The sequence below is a fragment of the Anarrhichthys ocellatus genome, unplaced genomic scaffold (genome assembly GCF_004355925.1).
Source record: "Anarrhichthys ocellatus isolate YVR2014 unplaced genomic scaffold, GSC_Weel_1.0 scaffold30, whole genome shotgun sequence".
NCBI lineage: Eukaryota > Metazoa > Chordata > Actinopteri > Perciformes > Anarhichadidae > Anarrhichthys > Anarrhichthys ocellatus.
In genome coordinates, this window is record NW_022280060.1 from 1,139,835 (window position 1) to 1,159,582 (window position 19,748).

The following is a 19,748-nucleotide window of genomic DNA, read 5'->3' on the forward strand; positions in this document are numbered from 1 at the left end:
GTGTGTGTGTGTGTGTGTGTGTGTGTGTGTGTGTGTGTGTGTGTGTGCGCGTGCGCACTACCATGGCAGTGTGACTGTACACACAGTAAAACAAAGATTGAGGTCTTTGCCCTGCATCAATGCTGAAAGGGCCTGTTGACGTCACACTATTTTATGCAGGTTACGAGATTGTGCACAAAGGTGCTCGATCTTTGAGCAACTTCACCATCTTGTGCTCGTGATTGTTTAATTTTAAATCCACCCTACTAGTCTTTATATCACGCTTATGTGAAATCGTGTTGCTTTTCCTCCGACTGCGTAGCTGGCTGCTCCTGTGTTTGTCCTAATGGATCACAGTTGCACACAAACCAGCGTGGCAGCAATGCCTATCCTCCGCTTGACAGATACACTACTGGAATAAAAGTTAGGTGGTACAGAAGAGCAAACACTTCAACTAGCCCAGTCGCTCTGAGCAGGTACCAGTCAGGCTGCTTTTCAAATGTCTCATCGATGAGATGTCAAACAGCCGGTTAGATGACTTGAATTCCATTGAGCTGACTGAGTAATGACCCTCTTGCTGTGTGCTCCCTCATTGTGCTTTGTTTTCGTTGAAACTTTTGTTGGCCACAGGCCAACTCCCAGCAGGATGGTTTCCATAAGAGATGAACATGTTGTTCGTGCAATGGGTATAATACAGCTTTTGTTTTGTTGACATAGATTGTTGAGTATGTCACATCAAAAGATTAATATTAACATCTTGTTGCCACTGTCCAAATAATCCCAGGGTAGTATCCACAACTCTGGACATTTTGGGTGCAGCTAATTCACTCTTTACATCTTTAGATGTATTTTGACCCTCACAGGTGCTGTACTCAGTGCTTACTAACCATCTTAGCTTATATCATTCCTGTCTGTGTTTTGTTTTTTTGTTTTTTTCACGTTTCCATGTTCTCATCAACCATCATCATCATCATCATCATCATCATCATCATCATCATTCTCTCCATGCCGGCCTCCCTCCTTCTTCTCTGCCCTGTTCAGCCGCAAGAAGACCCCTAGACTTGGACAAACCCACCCGTCACAAATCGACCTCCCCAGGCCGACACACTGCATACGCTTCACTGAGCCCACATCGGGATTACTCCCCAGATTATAGCTCAATAGAGCCCAAAAGGAGCAGGTACCCAAAGCAGGACCTGGCTGCACCACACAGCCGCTCCAGGTATCCCGAGCACCACCTAGTGGCAGAAGGAGGGCGAAGCAGGCATGCAGATCTGTACCCAGAACACCTGTTGCCCTCTAGAGGCAAGCATGGGGACAGATACCCAGATCATGAGTCCACAGAGACCGGCAAAGCCAGGGGCCCTGGGTGGGAGGACACGGACAGAGCGGTGAGGAGGAAGGACAGACCAGCCAGACCACCTCCACCACAGAGCCCCACAGAGAGAGAAAAGGCCTGGGATAGAAAACATGACCGAGACAGGGGCAGAGACGTGGAGTGGGAGAGGCATATGGAAAAAGAGCAGAGGAGAGCCAGGGAGCAGGACCTCAGGGGGACGAGAGGAAGAGACGGGGAAAGATCCAGAGATGGAGGACTGAGTGGGGACGGGCAGAGAGAGAGAGACAGGCAGAAAGACAAAGACAGACAACGAGCGAGAACCAGGAGCAGGGACAGAGGACTCGAAGAGGAGCCGGGGCACAGCAGGGACAGTCCGAGGGAAAGCCGGGCTGCTTGGGAGGAGGGAGGGGGTGATGTTGAGAGGGAAGGGAAGGCGCTGGGCCGGCCACGTGTCCACTCCGGCCCCGAAGAGGTGTTTGACGAGCTGGAATTGCAGGGCGGGGGTCATTCTTACCCCAACGGAGAGACAGGTACCGCCCTGAGCCCCCTTCTGTGCTCTGGGGGGGGGGTGTTTGTGTGGTGTGCTGGAGTTTCTTTTCTGCTTTGGCAATCTCAGGTGGTGGGTCGATCTAGCAATGCAATCACTAATGAAGACACTCATTTCCTGTTCTCATGAGGAAGACGATTCCAGAGTAATTTCTGATGACTGATTTAGATTTTGATGGTTTGAAATGATTTGTTGCTGTTGTGCTGTGGGGTACGCTCATTTTTGTATTGTCTGCTGGGTTGTTGCATTGAGCATGAAAAGATTACACAGATTGTTGTAGTGGAATAGCTTCATGGATTTTCATGAGCTAGAATGTGGCATTGACGAAGGGTTTCAGGGCTGGTTAGCTGGTTGTTTTCTCATTCCAACGCTGTTAAAGGTGTTCGACTAAACACAGTGGTAAACACCAGCAGAGATGCACTGCAGCCCTTTTAGGTGCCTTATAGCTTTAAGCCACCTACAAATTAATCTATTGTAGTGCTGAAGCGATCATTTGATCATTCAGAAAATTCAATAAATATTTTGTCATTTATCAAGAAAAAGGCCCAAAAAAATCAGGCAAAACGAGACATTTTAAGACATAGAAATTGTGATTTTTCATTTTATGTCTTAATTTTCTGATGTCTTGAAGAATAAATAGAAACAAATCAACAAATGATTTGATAAGGAAAGTAATCTTTAGTTGCAGGCCTAATCTGTTGTTGACATAATGTGTCGACATCCACAGGTCGTATTGTGCACCGAGTGAGTGGAGCAGTAATAACAGAAAATGCGTACGGAGTGAGCGAGGCCACCAAGGGTTTGACAAAGCTGGATATCCGCGAGCAGGAGCTGAAGGACATGGAGGTGGCCAGGAAAATGCAAGAGGATGAAATCAAGGTGAGGAAAGGAAAACAGGGAAAGTTTAGTTTATTTCTGCAAATATAAGATGTTAAGATTAAAAAAAAAAAAGGTTTTATGCATGAGAGTAAAATCAAACAACCTAAAATGTAGAGGAATGGGATAATATGTTAAAGATATCTGATTGTTCATAAGGTTTATACATTTAATTTTAATAAAGAATTTATTCATCAACTCTTCCTCTGTTAAGCTGAAACATCCCAAAATGTGTTACTGTGCATTTTAAAGGTCCAGACGTTGATACCGAAATACTGTCAGTCAAAACCAGCCTCAAGCACTTACACTTGGTATTACTGACGGCCTCTGGATGATGGTAGAATGTGAAGTCATGTCAGAATATAGAACGGCAAATCGGGAGCTGATGATGCATATACATACATATAAAAATAATAGGCTCAGTGTAACTAGTACAATATCAGATCTTCACACCATTTGATTCGTCAGGGTGGAGGTTATTCAACAGAATAATGTTTTGGGACCTAAAGAGAAAATCATTTTAAATAATGTACAAGGTTTTGGTTTAGATTATTCAAATGATACGTGAAGTCTATTTTTCTTTCGGCATGCTTGAATAAACATCACGACAGCTTCAATATCCGGAGCAAACACTGTATGAAAGAAGCACTTGAATGGCACGATAAATAATATACATAAAGTGACATATTCTATTCTGTAAATGACTGGAAGCCTGAAAAAACATACTGAAAGGCCTCAATCTCAGTCATTTCCTCAGTCATTTCGCTGGAACAATGTGTTCCACTTGGAGGGGAAAATGTGACGTCTTGATTGTTCTCTGGTTTCAGGCAAGCAAGATGCATGTGCGGACAGCCCAGGTGGCGCAGGATGAGGTGAGTAGCTATGAAGTCTGGAAACTTGTCTCATGCTGTCTGTCCTCTTTGTTTTTTAAGTCCTTTAATTTCCTGAGCTGAGTTCTTTAAGCCATGTCTCAACCAGACTCTCTGGCCCAAGATTAGGTAAAAATAAATAATCTACTATTGTACAAATTTCATTATAGTTATTTAATGTCCTTTTTAAAAACACATAGCTGTTAGCAGGGTGTTTTCATTAAACAGATCTCATATATACAGTGACATGACATCGAACATTCTAAACATCATGTAGGATGTGGAGGTTCGTCTGTGGTTCTGTTTATTATCCAGTGTGATGTTTGTGGTGTCTCGCTGTGGCAGGAAATCGCCCGACTGCTGATGGAACAAGAGAAGAAGGAGTACAGGAAGAATCGAGAACGGGAGAACGAGAGAGAGCGGGAGAAGGAGAAGGAGAGGGAGAGGCTGGCCATGGAGAAGAAGGCAATGGAAAGGAGGCGGCCAGAGGGAGACCACAGGGTAATCTGCCTCAACCATACTCCTTTTTAAATGTTTTTGCAGCGTCTGACTTTGTTTTATATAAAAGTGTATTTCCACTGCGGTTCTAGAACCATAATCATTTGTGTTGGTTTGCAGCCAAACTCTGAGGAAGTAGTCCGGCCCAGAACACGAGACGAGCATGAACACCAGCGGCAGAGGAACCACAACAAGCCTGCCAAGTACACGACGGGCTACTTCTTAAGTCTAAATACTTCCAGTTAGTCAAGAAGTAGAAACTCCGTTATTTCATTCATTTTCTGTCTCTTCTCTTTTCTGTCTCTCAGGCCTCCTCAGCCTCATCAGCCTCATGCTCACGACTATGAGAATGTGAACTCTGGCTACGGCTACTCGGACCTCCCTGCTCCCCCTCGCGCTCCCACCAGACCCGAGGCTGCTTACAAAGGTACCATGTTTCTGTGTTTCAGGACCGCACTGGTGTCCATCATTGCACTTTCACTACAAACTGCATACAGTCATTCCTTTTGATATACATAAAAACTAGGGGTGCAACAAAGTATGATTTTTATTCTGATTATTTTCTCAATAAATCAATTTATCAGTCAATAAAATTGTAAATAATGACCATCACATATTCCAAGAGCTCAAAGGGAGCCCAAGATTGCTCGTTTTGTCCGACGATGACCATCAGTCCAAATGTGTCTTAGACCATCGCATAGGCTTTAGCGGCATTATGGTATATGAGGGAATTTAGAAATGCTGACAGTGTGATTTTCAATACCGTCACAAATGCACGATGCTGTGTTGATGTGATGTATTGTAGTGCACAGCACTCGCCACCAGAGGTCAGTCTCTATGCTAACAAACAGCTGAGCTCAGAAAGATGGCAACAGAGAGTTTTGGGTTTGGTCTTCTCTACAGTCGTATATACTACAGTGAAATGTCAGCAAGGTATGAAAAAACAGATGCCGCCCAAGCTGACTATAATATGTGACAAAGAAAAGCAGCAAATCCTCTCGTTTGAGAAGCTGAAAACGGCAAATGTTGACTTAAACAATGTATTTCATTGAAGGAGAAACGCTGCTTGTTTCACATTACCAGCAGAGCAGTGAGCATAATCAGAAACCAGCAGGAGTAAATTCCACATCTCAAAGAAGACCGACTGATGTCTAGAAAGCTCAGTGCAGAAACATCACAACTGCAATCCATCGATGCGATGTATCAAGCTGCTGATGGATCTCTCTGTCTGCTCCATCTCTTCCAGGTGCCTATCACAGGCGGTGACTCAGGCTCTCTACCGACACGCTGTCAGTCCTCCCTTCATCCTTTTTTTTTTTTTTTTTTTCATATATTTTTCTTTGTTTTCAACCATTCGCACTCGTTTGATCAAAACCCTTGGGACAATCTATTGAGTGGGCAATGGAATTTCTTTTCTTTAATACCTTCCAAAGTTGGCCCAGAGTAAAGGAAGTGGGGTCTGTGGGCGCTGGAACCACTCATTTTTTTTTAATTTGTAAAATTGTGATTATTATTTGTTTTAACTGACTCAACATCAAGACAAGCCAGAATAGCAGCCTTGTGACATGAACTCCCCCTGATTCTTAGCTGTTGAAATAAAGGAACCTGACCTTTTATGGTCATCATGTGCTGATGTTCATCCTATCTGTGGACCATTCCATCACAAGGGCTCAAGGCCTCTTCTGGATACAACCATGCAATCTTAAAAATTCCTCATGACTCTTCATGGGACGTGCCTGTCTGGTCCAACACGGCTGCCACAGTGTCTTAAGATACCAACATGGCAGCTGCTTTGCACCCCCGTGCTGCAGTTCTGTTCTCTCGTCATGCTGTTCACCGAGGCTACGCGAGCCCGATCCACGTGCCAAACAGCGTACGACTGCTGAGGAATACGCTTCTGTTAAAAAGATAAGCCTTTATCGAGATGCTGGTAGCTTTGGCTTTGACATGTTTTACCACCTTGTACCAGTGCAGAGGAGGCGGAGCTTTGTGATCATCTATGGACATTTAATTGGCTGCAGGCTGTGTCTTCTTCTGCTTGTGAGGGGAACTTTGTAACCCCATCACCCTTAAAACTGTGGATGGATGATATTCTGTGTATGGCTCACTGTTTCTATGTGCATGCTTACTGAAAGTGTACAACTGTGTACATGCATTTCAGCTCTATATCAAATGGCCCGGCTCCCTGTTTGTCTGAAAGGGCTAAAGCCACAAAAAGCCAATCATATTTTTCTCTTTGTAAATGAACAAACTGTTAGCTCATATACTGCTGTACAATATATCTCTTTTCTGCCACCTTTTACAATCTAAAACTGGCCCATAAAAGAACCAGTACCAAAACGAAATGCATGTACATTGCTTGTCTGTGTCAAACCTGAATTTATGCTTGTGCTATTTGCTTGTTTTATTTAAATGTAAATATCCTTTTTGTTTTTTTACTTGTGCTACTGTATTATGTTCCCTATTATCTTGCGTCCCTCCACTTATCTTTGTTCTGAAAAGGGAGCTTTATATTTTATTTTTATACAATATTTTGTTGTTTTTTCTCAGATTTCTCCCTTAATTTCCATTCCCTCTCGCTCAGTTTTGGTTTTATACTTTTTGTCTCAAGCTCAAAGGCAGACATTACTTCCTGCCTGCAGTAAAGACAAACATTCCCACAACAGAAGCACATCTGGATGGAGGGAAATCAGTCTCCAGGTCTGCTGAAATATATACTACTGCTTAAAGGGACCTATTTTTGTGTTGGAGCTACTCCAGGATCCATTATTTTCTGTTCATATTGAATAATAAGGTAAATGAAGAGCACAGTACAGCCTTTGAGTTAACCGAAGTGTTTGTGATGGCCACACAGTGATTCAGTCCTTGAACATTTAGTGCTGCTTCCAGGTTCTCACGTTATAATAAATGTTGCTGAAATTGTATATCGGCTTCTGAAATGATTCCCTCCCTGTTCAGAGGATTGAGATGTTTGCATTGCCGAGGACAAACATGCAGGTGTTTGAGTTCTAATATGTACTAAAATATGCTGCCGTTTATTTTTTCAAGGACTTGAAAATGGGAAAAGCTTAAAAGTTATTGTGGACGTAGCAGAGCTACCACAACCACCGAGGTGGGACTCCGTATTTATTCTTTGGTGAGAGCACCACCATGTGGACATGTTGACAACTCAAAACAAATGTACAAAATTGATCTGATTGGGATGTGTGTATTTGTGGATATTGTGCATCAGACGTTACTTTGAGATCGAGTGCCGTCTACAAACATTGAGTGCTACGTTTTTAATTTTCTTTAATCCAGGGCTTGTATGCAATCTGCATACAAGTAAAATGAATTAACAAGTTGCTTTTACTTATAGCATCTCCAAATGTAATAAATTTATCAGCATTTCCACCGTTTATGAATATGACTCTTTCATTAGGTCAAACACACACGAGCTCTGTGAGCTGAACCAGGAAAAGATCAGGCCTCAAATGAGACAAGAAATCTCTTAGTTTTCTTTGATCTGATGTATACACACCAGACGGTCACCCAAACACAAAGACACGTTTGCCTGTAGTACAGTTTTTAAATTCCCAAGAAAGACAAACCGACCACAGCAACCAAAAATACATTAAGTATTTATCTTCAGCTCCTTCTCTGACCTGCTGAAACTTTTGCCATAAACTATTTGTTCCAGTGTTTGCTGACACCCAGGGTCATTTAAATGTTACATAATGTCTCCCCTGTTAGGCAGGTAATGCTGGTCAATGTAAAAACAAAGTCTGCACATCAGCAATACCACACGAAAGGGAACCCAGTCTGAAGTGGATCTGTGTGGACCTCCAGCTGTTTGCTCATACAAATATTAACTACAATTGAATTTGTTTCGCATCTTTATTTCTGAAGGAACAGACTCATTCACTAGAATACATTAATTTTCATTTGTCCATATATTTTTATATAAAACATTTGATCCAGGATTGATTCTTTCATCTCTTCGTCATGTGCTCAGTGTATTGTGCTTTCATTTCCTTGTACGTCGTGTCAGGTAGTCTTTCATTGCCAGTCATTTTAATACATCATGCCACTCTAAAGGAAAGTACAGAGTTACACCCTTCATCTTCAAACGGCTAAGTGGATCTGGTTCACCAACATACCTGACATACTGATGCCTCGTCTGCATGTGGTAACACCACTGCCATGCCCTCAGTGGGATATGTCACAACTAAGCTACACCTCCATAACCAGAAAAGTGGCTGCTGCTGCTGCTGCGAGATTAAAAGGTTTCGAAACAGAACAGAATCTCTGTTTCGCTCCTGAGACCTATCTGGTGAATTATAAAATAAAATGCTTTTCAAATGAGAGATCTGATGTATTAAACAAACTAGACAACATAAAGTCTACCAATATTTGGCTGGTAGCTTGTTATTACCAATGCACAGAATTCGAATGATGCCGATTTGGGCTATACACTCTAGACAAACAGCTGAGCAGTATTTTTATTTTAATGAACATGACGTTTATTTTTTTTTAAAGTAGAGATCAATTTTGCACTTCAGCCTGAAGACTGCAGTCGCTCTGAAATAAACACAAAAAAAAAATCCATCCAAACCTCCACTGTGGCAGGCGGCTCTCTGTGATCTTGGATGCACATTACACACACGACCAGAAACAATGACTGAAATTTTTGAGCACAGAAATTCTCAGGCAATGTTTCCAGCAGTGCGGGTAACAGAAAAGCTGTAAAAAACAAAACAATCCTGTGAAGAGAAACGAAAAGTTATTTTGTATGTCAACAACACGGGCCTGTTAATGTGCGCAATAGGCCTTACACGTTTGAGCGTGCTCCTCTCTGCAAATACACACAATGATCCTTTAGCTCACAACTGCAAGCAAATATTGATTAACGAGCTCAAACTCGTCTGATATGTTGTTCGTGTATTCATTTGACTCATCGCCAGTGTGCCTCGGTATCAGTCAGCAGACGCAACAGGTGTCAAAAAAAACACGCATCCTAAGGAACAGCACGGCTTGTTAACAGTTTTGCAGAACTGCAAAACAGAACAGTATGTATTCACAGGTAACTGAACTCACCTGTCCTCCATTCATTCAAGTGGCACGAGAGGGATGAACCATTGCTGCTGCAGGTATTCACCGAGTCAGCGAGATTGACTCTGAGGACCGAATGTGTTTTCCGTGTCTCACCTGGCAGGTAAAAAAGCTGACTGCGGCTGTCTATCAACTGCAGCAAGCCGTGTTGAGACACGAAGACACGCCCACTTATATTGAAGGGAGAGAGAGAGAGATAGAAAGAGAGAGAGAGGGAGAGACCCAATCACTCTCTACTTACTGGATGTTTCTGTCCATCCAGGTGAAGTGTCTATCAAAATGTAAATCCTACACAGAGAGGAAACTAAAAGCATGCGCTCCACACTCTTTGATATGATTCTGTAAAAGGAAAAAGCGCCAGTCATTTAAATCCAACGCATTGCATGGTTCTTTTTCTCTTCTCTCTGTCTCTTGAAGTCTGAGGGCCTGAGGACGCACCTTCAGGAAAAACCGGTGGAGGGAGTCACAGAGGTAGTTTGTCAGAAACTCAAGTGATCCAACCCTCAACAGAGAAAAAGCTAAGCTCCGTCTTTTTCATGGGAGGGAATCATTACAGCAGTCATAGATACAAATACAAAATGTAAATCAAAGAAAATAAAAGACATTAAGTTGTTTAAACACTACATTGCCGTTTTTAATCTGAGCACTTTATACACTACTATTAATCCTCATATATATACTTGGACTCGGTACATAATGCATTTAATTCAGATCACTTGATATGAGGTAGCCCTGTATAGTATCAAACTAATATGAAATATGACTATGTGGCCATATGCATATCTATTCACATTTATTTAATTCAACCTGGTTTAAAAATTCCATTTTAAGAATGGTACTCTCACAGCCCGTGAGAAGAGTCTGCCATATTTTAAAAGTTAAAATTGAGCCGTAGGTGACATCTCCTGAATGCTGGCATGTGAACAAAAGCGCACATTCTCATCGTGGGGTGTAAAAAGTGAGGCAGGCCGTTGGGCCTGCGGCGCTCCGTGCTGTGCCCGATGCAGGAATGACACCGGACTGGTTTGGAGCAGCACCACGGCCCATCTTTGCAGGGAGTCACCCTTGAATGCATGCCAAGGCAATTCTCCGGTGCTTTGTTTTAGCTTGCACAAAAGGACAAACTATTACCAGATTTATTTTAGGATATTGATCCACTGGTAGAGTTGTACTTAAGAGCAAAAGCCCAAAGAAAAATCTTAAGAGACTGAGTATAAGAAATACAATAGAACATATTTGTTTTTGCTTCTAGATAAAGCACTGATATATAAATGTTACATTGACTTTTAATCACAGCGTTTAATTCTAATCACATTAAAGGTGTACAACTGGCATTTCAGACATCTTGGGGACAGCAGTTTGTTTGGCTTTCAGTCGACTACAAATTGCACAGGTATAGGCCTTTATCACAAAAGACATTTTGACATGTTCACAGTAGGAAAAAGCACAGGTCTAAATAATAAAATAAGAATTCCATTGCTTCAGTTTCAGCGTCCTGGTATTGTGCATGTTGGCTCACTGTCAAGACTTCCTGGAACACTTGAATAGGACAGAGCCGTTTAACACCTGTGCTTTTCGTATGACAAGCCACAATGTCTGCTCTGAAAAAGGCCTGTTGGGACGAATCAGCCTGGTTAATCTTCTGAATGACTTTACAATAGGCGGCATGTTTCAGGGTTCTGGCTGAGCAGTTTTTATGTACCTCACCGGTTTGACACGACTAACTTTTGGAAGGATTTGAAAAATGGCATGTTGTTCATAGAGTGCCAAATGAGGACCTCAGCCCCGAACCCTCCTGTTCTTTGGAATAAGTGCTGTAAAATAAAAAGTCTCTCTGGAGTTAGAAGGCATTGCTTCCCTGATCTTAGAGAACCCCAAGGAGTCCGGCTCCACTAGAGCAATATCACTGTTTGTAATATACATGTTGTCTCTGATACATCTTCCATCCACTAGAGGCAGCCCTCTACTGCTGCCGAGTAGCACTCCAGTTGCGGGGAGAAGAAGAAATCCTGCACCATCTTTGATTTTATATGTTGCGCTCAGACTTTTGGAATCTTCAGCCTTATTCACCTCAAACCATATTTTTCTGTTGAACTTCACTGAGAGAATTGCCTAGCCTTTGGTGAGTTTGTATTTTCAATATTCTTCTGGTTTCAAATTGTATGAATGCCTGCACTGAGTGACTACAATCTTCAGCAACAAGCATAAACAATAGACGGTCAATATAGAATGTCAATGACACATGGACAAATGGGAGAGAATGAAGCAAGGCCAACTTCAGTTGAAGACTATGTTTAGCTTACTGCATACTCCCTGATTAAGTTGGGGCGCAGTTCTTCTACACAGTAAATATGACTCAAAACTACTTACAGAATGTCAAAAAGAACAATAACACCACTTGCCTTGTTGGTATTTGTGCAAAACATACACACTCTTACAGACCGCCCTCACAGCAGGCAATGTTATAATGTTGTAGCATCAGTAGTTTTTGGATGTAGGCCCTTTGAGAATTATTTTTTAAACATTATAGGAAGGCACATGACTTTACCCTACTTTCGATTCTGTCCTCTCTACTTAGCAACGCAACATAATACATATTTGTGTGTAATTAACTCCAGGGACTCGCTGCTATATTCCCAGAACTGAGGAATATAACTCCTTCCCAATGCCTGCTTCCTTCTTTTGTGTGGCGACACGGTGCATTGGGCAGCACCTACAGGAAGCCATGCTACTGTCAACAGAAAGCCCCAAAAAGTCAGACAGTAAGAAGGAATGGATCTCCAACCTATTGACATGAGTTAACAAGGTTAACATGTGTTATGTTTTGCTTGTGTTAACCACAGACATTATTTCTGGCATCTAACCAAAAACCTAATAAAAAAAACTCATTGACTGCTGAACGTGCTGATTTATTTCCGGGTTTTAGGGCTTGTCCCTGAACTGGTGTTGAGTTTACACTGAACTCTTCAAAGGTGCGTCGCTTGTTTTGGCCAGAGTCATTCTCGCATGCTGTAAATAATCAAATCGGTTTCATTTGCTACCAGGAGCAGATCACACATAGCTGACAGTTAAGCTGTGTAACAAGTCATGCTCCAATTCCCAGAAGGTCAAGTGTGTCTGTTTGTCTGTGGTCTCTACTTCCTGTCATGCTGATATATGTGATAGGAGATGATAGAAGATGTAACTTAAGAGGGAAAACTGGTTTAGTCACTTGTGTGTAAACAACAACATTCACAGCTCAGCGCATAAAAATAAAGCCGAAAAGATTGTGTTTTCTGCTGCTTAATAATCTTGCTCCTGTTTTATTGATAGTAATGGTGTCACCCCAACGCACGGTAGTACCACAGCATAAAACAAGGCACTGGCCAAAAAGCTTGAATAGAAAACCATTAAGAGTTTACAACTGATCTCAGAGGACTTTAGTTTCCTGAGAAAAATAACCTCAATGTGCCTTTTTTAAGCACCGCATTTCCACCTTCTGGCCATTTCGTATTTCATATCCACATAAACGCCCAGACATGTATTTGTTAGAGGAAACAATCTCCGCCTGTTGATTTTGATAAAGACTGGTATAACTGCCTCTTTCTTTGTTTTGAATGCAATTCATGGAATGTTTTTGTTTAAGTGTGGTACATTTTTCTCATTTCCCCTCAGTGGCATTGCGTTAGTTTTCGTTTATATAAAAATGTAAGCACTTAAATGTGTTTATAATGTCGTCTTAGCTCTTTGCATTGGCTTACGTGTCTCCTCCTACATCAGTTTGGGGAGTAGAGCACGTAGCAAGAGTCTGTGATGCTGTACTTAGACACAGCAGTACGTTGAGCTAAATGCTAGCATCAACATGCTAACATGTTCATAATGACTATGCTGGCAAGATCATGCGAAGCAGGAGCAATGTTCACCATGATCACCATCTGAGTTTTAGCGTATTAGCATGGTAGCATTCACTATTTAGCACTGAATACAGAGTGCAGGTATTTAATCACAAACCAAAGTATTAAACGAATCATAATATTGACCAGATGATGAAGCTAGATGAAGCATCAGGGGATCATCGAGTTACTATTTCATCAACTCTCATGACAATCCATCCAATAGTTGTGATATTTCAGTCCCGTCATCATTTTTAGATCATACAACTAGCATGTTTCCTGATAATTGCAACTCTTACTCTTAAAAGCTCTTACAAACAGATTACTATAAGAAGTGGGTTGTGACATTTGTATGAGTCACATTTATTTTTCCCATGTCTTTTTTCTTCTAGACAGATAGACTCTGACTACATGACAAGTGTTTGTATCTGCTGATCAGCCGTCAGGATCACAGTCATGCCGACCAATTTGTTAATAATCTGAGCTGTCACACACAGTGATTTTGAATCACACCATAAAAAGTGGCATACTTAATGTTACAGACTGCCCGGCACTAGAGGACAGATTGCCCGGCACTCAGTGACCAATTTCCCCTTTTGATTAACATTATTTCTGTTCGGAAGATTTGGGGAAACAGGTTTTTTTGGCAGCTAAAAGGAAAGTGTGAAGGCTTTAGGATTCAGTCATGAGCAGCAGTGCATTGGTCACCAGAAGGTGTTAAAATCTAGTGCACCTAACTGAGTTCTGTGTGTTCCTGCGGAGCCTAAGTGAGTTTCTGGCCAAACAAGTTTGGTGAACTGGCATGACTCTAAGTTGCCCGTAGGTGTGAGTGTTTGTGGGCTGTGACGGGTTGGCGGTACCCTCTGCCCAATGTGAGCTGGTTAAGCTGTGTTATCACTAGCGGCCCTTATAGTCCAGGGCCGGTTAAGAGTAGTGAGTGAGGGGTCAGCAGGCAACAATGGCCTTATAAAGAAAGTGTTTTGAGAAAGTGTGAGTCACTGCCTTCAAAGTTTTTACTGGAAGCAGTAGCGAAGACATGAAAGCAGTTTTGAACAATATAGGTCAAATGGCAAGGATTGGGCTACAACACAGAAAACGATTATGATTATTATTATTATTTTATTTTGACAAAGAAAACTAAGTAAAGGCATAGACTGTCAAATTAGTTACATTTTATGGCAGGAAAAAAACAGAGTAGTGAAAAAGTGAAGAAAAGTCCTCGTAGGAAGTATTAAATATATAAACATATAAATAGAGTCACCAAGAGTATACATAAAAAGAGTAAGAGGTTGTACGAGACAGCTACTATAATGGTTAGTCCGGTTAAATAAAAGCTCAATCAACAAAACAACAAAAACACCTACAAGTATGCTACTGCAACACATATTTGTGGAGAAGAAAAAAGATGGCTGTTAATATTTGTTTGGTCACAGATCTGACTAGATGGATGTAAAGATATCAGTTAAACATGGAACTATGTAGCTGTTGCTACTATACAGAAAGTTTATCTGAAACCGAGGTGATAGAATATGTTGAACTTGTTATATCAGGCTGTTTCAGTATCTCTCAGTTAAATGACAACCACAGCACACACCAGCACCTGCTACACATGTTCATCAGCACATATACAGATTACAAATCATTTCACCATCACTATTGTACTATTCTCACAAAATCCTCCAGGGATGTGAGTCAGTGGTTACACATGCAGGGAAGGGTATACAGCTGACTTACAAACAGCCTGCTGTGTGAGCACATGGAGGAGGACAGATTGCCCGGCACATATTTTCTTTAAGTTGACCTATAGTCCTCTGGTGCAGAGCATACTGTAAAAGGAAGTCTGTTTCTACTCAGACAGAGGCCAAGTGGTTTGACAACTCTTTTTATGGTGTATTATAGCAACTTTAACTTTTGATGGATGGATATCGCCGGGAAATTAGTACACTTTTCCTGATATTGTCACGGTCGTGCCATGCGGTCTTCAAACATGCAGCAGGAATTCCCTGGATATAAAGTTTGAACCGAGCGACCCTTTAAAGTGATATTAAACAATGGCTGTGAAAAAAAGAAAAAAAAGAATCCAGTGCCTGCAAGGAGGGCTACATTATGACTTGCTTTTGGCAAATTCAGAAGGGAGCTGTGTCTTTAATTGCCGTATGCAATGTTTTGATTCAGGCTTTTTTTTCAGGAAAGGGTGGAAACTGATCCAATCTAACATACAAATACAGTGTTTACAAACTGGCATCCCCGTAACCAAATATGGTCAAATTATTTGGTAATTTGGGTAAAATGAAGACATAAACACAAGCTCTTTTACTTATGTTTTTGTCACGTGTCGGTTTTTCTGTTGTTGTCACTGACATGTACATTAAACTGAAGAAGTAATGATAGACTCTTGTTGCATGAAGCTGAAGTGAGTTATTTGACATTACTGCACTTAAATGCACACACTAGCCTTGCAATCCAAACTTTACTCCTCATGGTCACCAACAGATAACCCGCTTAGTTCAGATGCCCGCTATTGAAAAAAGGAAGCCAATAAACATCTTTATATGCCAGCCCATCACTAACCCATGCGAGCAAACAAGCACATTGTGTAAAAAATGTTGTTTCTTCAGTTGTAATACAATTGTGAGGATTAACATTACATTGCATCGCAAGTGTTGCTTCTTGGCTGCAGAAATATCTAACTGAAGTTGAATCATGTCTTATGGGAATCTTGGAAGTGTCCGCTCGTCACTTAATTAATTAAGTGAATTAATTAGTTAATTTGTGTGCAAATCATATATTTGCATATTGTTAAAATTCTGATTTGGAGTGATTTTAATGTTGATTTTACATTTTGTATGTGTTGTATGTATTTGATAGTTGTGTGGACTGCATCAATGCTATCTTTACATCAGGGACCACAATGGAAATAAGTCTTGGAATGAATTGTGTCATGCTTTACAAATGTGTGACTTGGAGTCCTCTGTTGTATCTCTTATTGTGACAAATAATCTAATACAACATCATCTTACAGACCAGGTTTTTGTTCCTTCTTAAGTATTTACCGTAATTTATTAACTGGACTGATAAGACCGAAGAAGAAAAAAAACTCTTCCCATCATCCACTGCCGTTGGAGTAAAGACCTCACATGCGTCACGCGCTTTGGACTTTAAATAGAAGCTGCAGTGAAGCGCGCGTATAACGGTCTGCAAGGCTGCGAGGAGGCATCAAGAAGGAAATTAACTTTTCTCATCGCTAAGAGATTTTTGTCTCTGCTAAGTTTCCAAACAAGTTCTCGGACCTTTTTTATTTGATTTCTCAACTCTTCGCGCTCTGCTGTTATCTGGATACGATGGCCAGCTCGGGACTGCAGCTCCTCGGTTTCTTCCTCTCACTGGTCGGTCTCGCCGCCACTGTCGGCGCTACTTTGATGGTGGAATGGAAGAAGCAGTACCAGGGCAAGACTCACCGCGTGTTCGAGGGCTTGTGGATGAGCTGCAGTGGCAACGTGAGAACAACCTGTGAATTTCACCAGTACCTCCTGAAGCTGCCAAGTAAGTTCTTTTTTTAATCGTATCTGCATCTCCTCTAAAAACCAGACGCTGCTTGTTGAGATATACCTTCCACTGTCAAGAAGCTACTATAATTAGACAGAAGTGCGTCTTTGTTGTACAAGCCCTTTGGATTGACCTCATCTGACTTCATGGCATGTCTGATATTCATACAGGGAAGAAGTTAGGTACTGGCAATTAGTATGTTTTGTAGAATTGTTCTCTTTATTTCAGCTTTATTTTCTTTTGTGTTGTTGACAAAGTCTAAAGGTTAAGCCTGCAGACCAAACCAGAAAAAAGACTACAACTGTAATACATTTATTTACAGAAAGAAGCAATATGAGTAATATGCAATGTCTTACAGAAAGCAGAGATCAGACCGTATCAATGAGTTTGCTGTTTAAATGTACCAACGTTCCCACTTCTGCTCCTCTAGCTGAGGTCCAGGCTACCAGGGCCGTGATGCTGCTCAGCATCTTCCTCTCCACTGTGGCGCTGTTGACGTCCACAGTGGGAATGAAGTGCACCCGCTTCATGGACGGCAAAGCTGAGAGCAAATCCACAACAGCTATGGTCGGAGGAATCATGTTCATGGTTGCAGGTGTGTTCAGCGGCAGCAGAACCTGACAGGCTTTCACAGACACTCAGACTGGATAATATGTCAAATATGATGTGCTAATAATGTTCCAATTCATCCCATTTTTTTTATTCAACCTTCATTTAACGATGAATCCCTCACTAAGATCTCAGTTTTCTCCTGGCCAAAATAGGCAGCAGTAACAGAGTTACAGGCAAACAACAACACAATAAGATAACACAAAAATACACCCCACAAGACAAGAACTAAACAGTTAAGCCATTATACAATTGTGAATAACATTTCTAATACAATCATGTAAAATATTACATCCCATAAACAACCTTAATGCAAACTAAGATTATTTAAAAACAACCCAAGGGCCTTTTGAAACCATAAGACGAGTCCAAAACAACAACTTAATGAGACTATTAAGCATCGGCAGCCAGACGAGAGAGCACCCAGTTTCTGCAGCAATATGGGCAGAAATGTCATCAGCACATTTAGCTCCTATATTAGGTCAGTCTAAAGATATGGCCTTAATCTTTTCATAATTCAAACCATGAAATTCTATGACTAAAAGGAAAATAGTGGATCATATTGAGCACTCATAAAGGAAGGTCATCTTACATCTATCTTACATCTGTGATGTCGGCAGTATTCAATCAGTCCCTAAAAATAGAAAAAAAAACCTTAGTAAAAGTAGTCTTAAATAAAAAATTTTAATAAACAATATGATGTGTTTTCTTTGTTCAGGTTTATTGACCTTCATCATAACCTCCTGGTACGTCAAAATGATTGTTCAGATCGTCAATGAATCTCATCGCCTGCAGAGGTACACACACACACACAGACAAACACACACACACACACACACACACAGTTGATTCTGTACATAGTTGTGCATCTAAATGCCTGTTTTTCTCTGCAGCTTTGAGTTCGGTAATGCCGTGTTTGTCAGCTGGGCTGGCGGCCTCCTCACTATGGCTGGCGGTGCTTTCCTGAGCTGTCGGAGATGCTCGCGGTCCCAGTCCACCGTGTCCATCAGCTCCAACCACCTCTTCTCCACCACCCACCCAAAGTCCAACTACGTTTAGTGGAGGAGAGCAGCGGAGAGGCTTTGATACAGTCAGCGCTGAATTTACCAACAGGAGCAGGTTGTGTTACGATGACGACAAACTGTAGGATTATAAATACTACCTGCTGAACATCAAGTTAGTAACCAGGATCAGGATTACACACAAGATCAAGCTGTTTGTTCTGACTTTCAATCGCATTTCATACAGTAGCTTGAATTCTTCTGGTTCAGCACAACACTTGTTTGGTTGTTACTTAGATGTTGTCAGTCATTTTTTTTCCATTGAAAGTTTAAAAGTAAGGATTACATTTGTAATTGATAAAAAAAAGAAATACAAATATCATATAAAGTAATCAATATGCTGCAGGAATGAGTCCTAAAACCCTGACAAATCCCATTGGCTTTGTATCGAGGTAACCGGTGCGACGCTAACTTCCAGGTTGGCCAACAAAAACACGTCATTGCTGCAGCACTCGGTTCTTCCAGGTCCTGATTCCTGAACTTTGTCAGCCTGTTTGTGTAATTATGAATTCACCAAGTTCCTTGTCACAACTACCAATGAAGAACACTTGTTTCAATAGTTTGCAGTGTAGAACCAAAGTTTTGACACTTGATTGGAAGATCTTTTCAGGTGTACATTGCTGTACAATTCGTTCCACTTCAGTTTCACACTGGTGTTAATATAGGTTTGTTTGTGCGATGTTCTTCGTTAGTTTTTATATTGTCTTGCCGTATTTTCATGTAATTTTGCTGCTGTTATGTTATGTTACGATGCTGTTATGTGATGTAGCACATTCTGTGGCCGTTTGAAAGACGTTTTGAAAATAAAAATAAAATATGTTTGTGTTCTTCTGGCTTACGTTACGTTCTATTTTATTGTATACAGTGTTAAGGTTGATGTTTTTCTCTTACTTAAATTACTTTTTATACTACAGTATAGTGATGAAGATTTACTGACACAGGTCAGCATCAGTGGTGGAAGAAATACTTTGAACCTTTACTTAAGTAAATGTAGTAATACCACACTAGAAATACTCTGTTACTTACTGTACATACAACTACGGAAGTATTAGCATGAAAATATACGTAGAGTACAAAAAGTAAAAGTAGCCTACTCTTTATGCAGAATGGCCCATTTAAAGATAATATATAACATATAATTCAATATCATTTCAATATCATCAAGTAAAAAGTACAATATCCTTCTGAAATGTAGTGGTAGAAATATAAAGAAAAAATATAAAATAGCAATAAATGGAAATACTCAAATGAAGTACAAGTACCTCAAATGTGAACAATAGAATAAGTACCGTAATTAGTTAAATGTACTTTGTTGATCAAATTTGATTTGGTTTATTGACATTGTGTACAAAGCGGATCCAGTAATGAGAGCTTTCCGGACACTGAAACTGTTTCCTTCCTCTCATATCTGCTGTCGTTTTGCCCCGTAAACTCTGTGTTTACTGGCATCTGTTATTACAG

General features: G+C 41.0%; 2 protein-coding genes across 3 annotated transcripts in view; both read left to right on the top strand.

Moving 5' to 3' along the window:
• The window catches only part of ccdc50a (coiled-coil domain containing 50a), a 16,925-nt gene extending 9,893 nt beyond the window's left edge, over positions 1-7,032 (top strand). The window contains exons 6-11 of one of the 2 annotated variants that reach the window (XM_031864246.1): positions 2,593-2,744; positions 3,569-3,613; positions 3,956-4,111; positions 4,229-4,311; positions 4,417-4,535; positions 5,355-7,032. In XM_031864246.1, coding sequence (XP_031720106.1) covers positions 2,593-2,744; positions 3,569-3,613; positions 3,956-4,111; positions 4,229-4,311; positions 4,417-4,535; positions 5,355-5,374 — 575 coding nt within the window. In that variant the 3' untranslated portion in view covers positions 5,375-7,032. Of the gene's footprint in view, positions 1-1,020; positions 2,745-3,568; positions 3,614-3,955; positions 4,112-4,228; positions 4,312-4,416; positions 4,536-5,354 lie in introns of those variants that run through there. The other variant, XM_031864245.1, reaches the window with a different exon arrangement.
• Positions 7,033-16,267: 9,235 nt separating this feature from the next.
• LOC116392617 (claudin-19-like) lies at positions 16,268-19,114 on the top strand. Its single transcript, XM_031864275.1, has 4 exons — positions 16,268-16,614; positions 17,048-17,212; positions 17,945-18,023; positions 18,120-19,114. The coding sequence occupies exons 1-4, from the start codon at positions 16,413-16,415 to the stop codon at positions 18,283-18,285; spliced, it is 612 nt and encodes a 203-aa protein (XP_031720135.1). The 5' UTR covers positions 16,268-16,412; the 3' UTR covers positions 18,286-19,114.
• Positions 19,115-19,748: the final 634 nt, after the last annotated feature.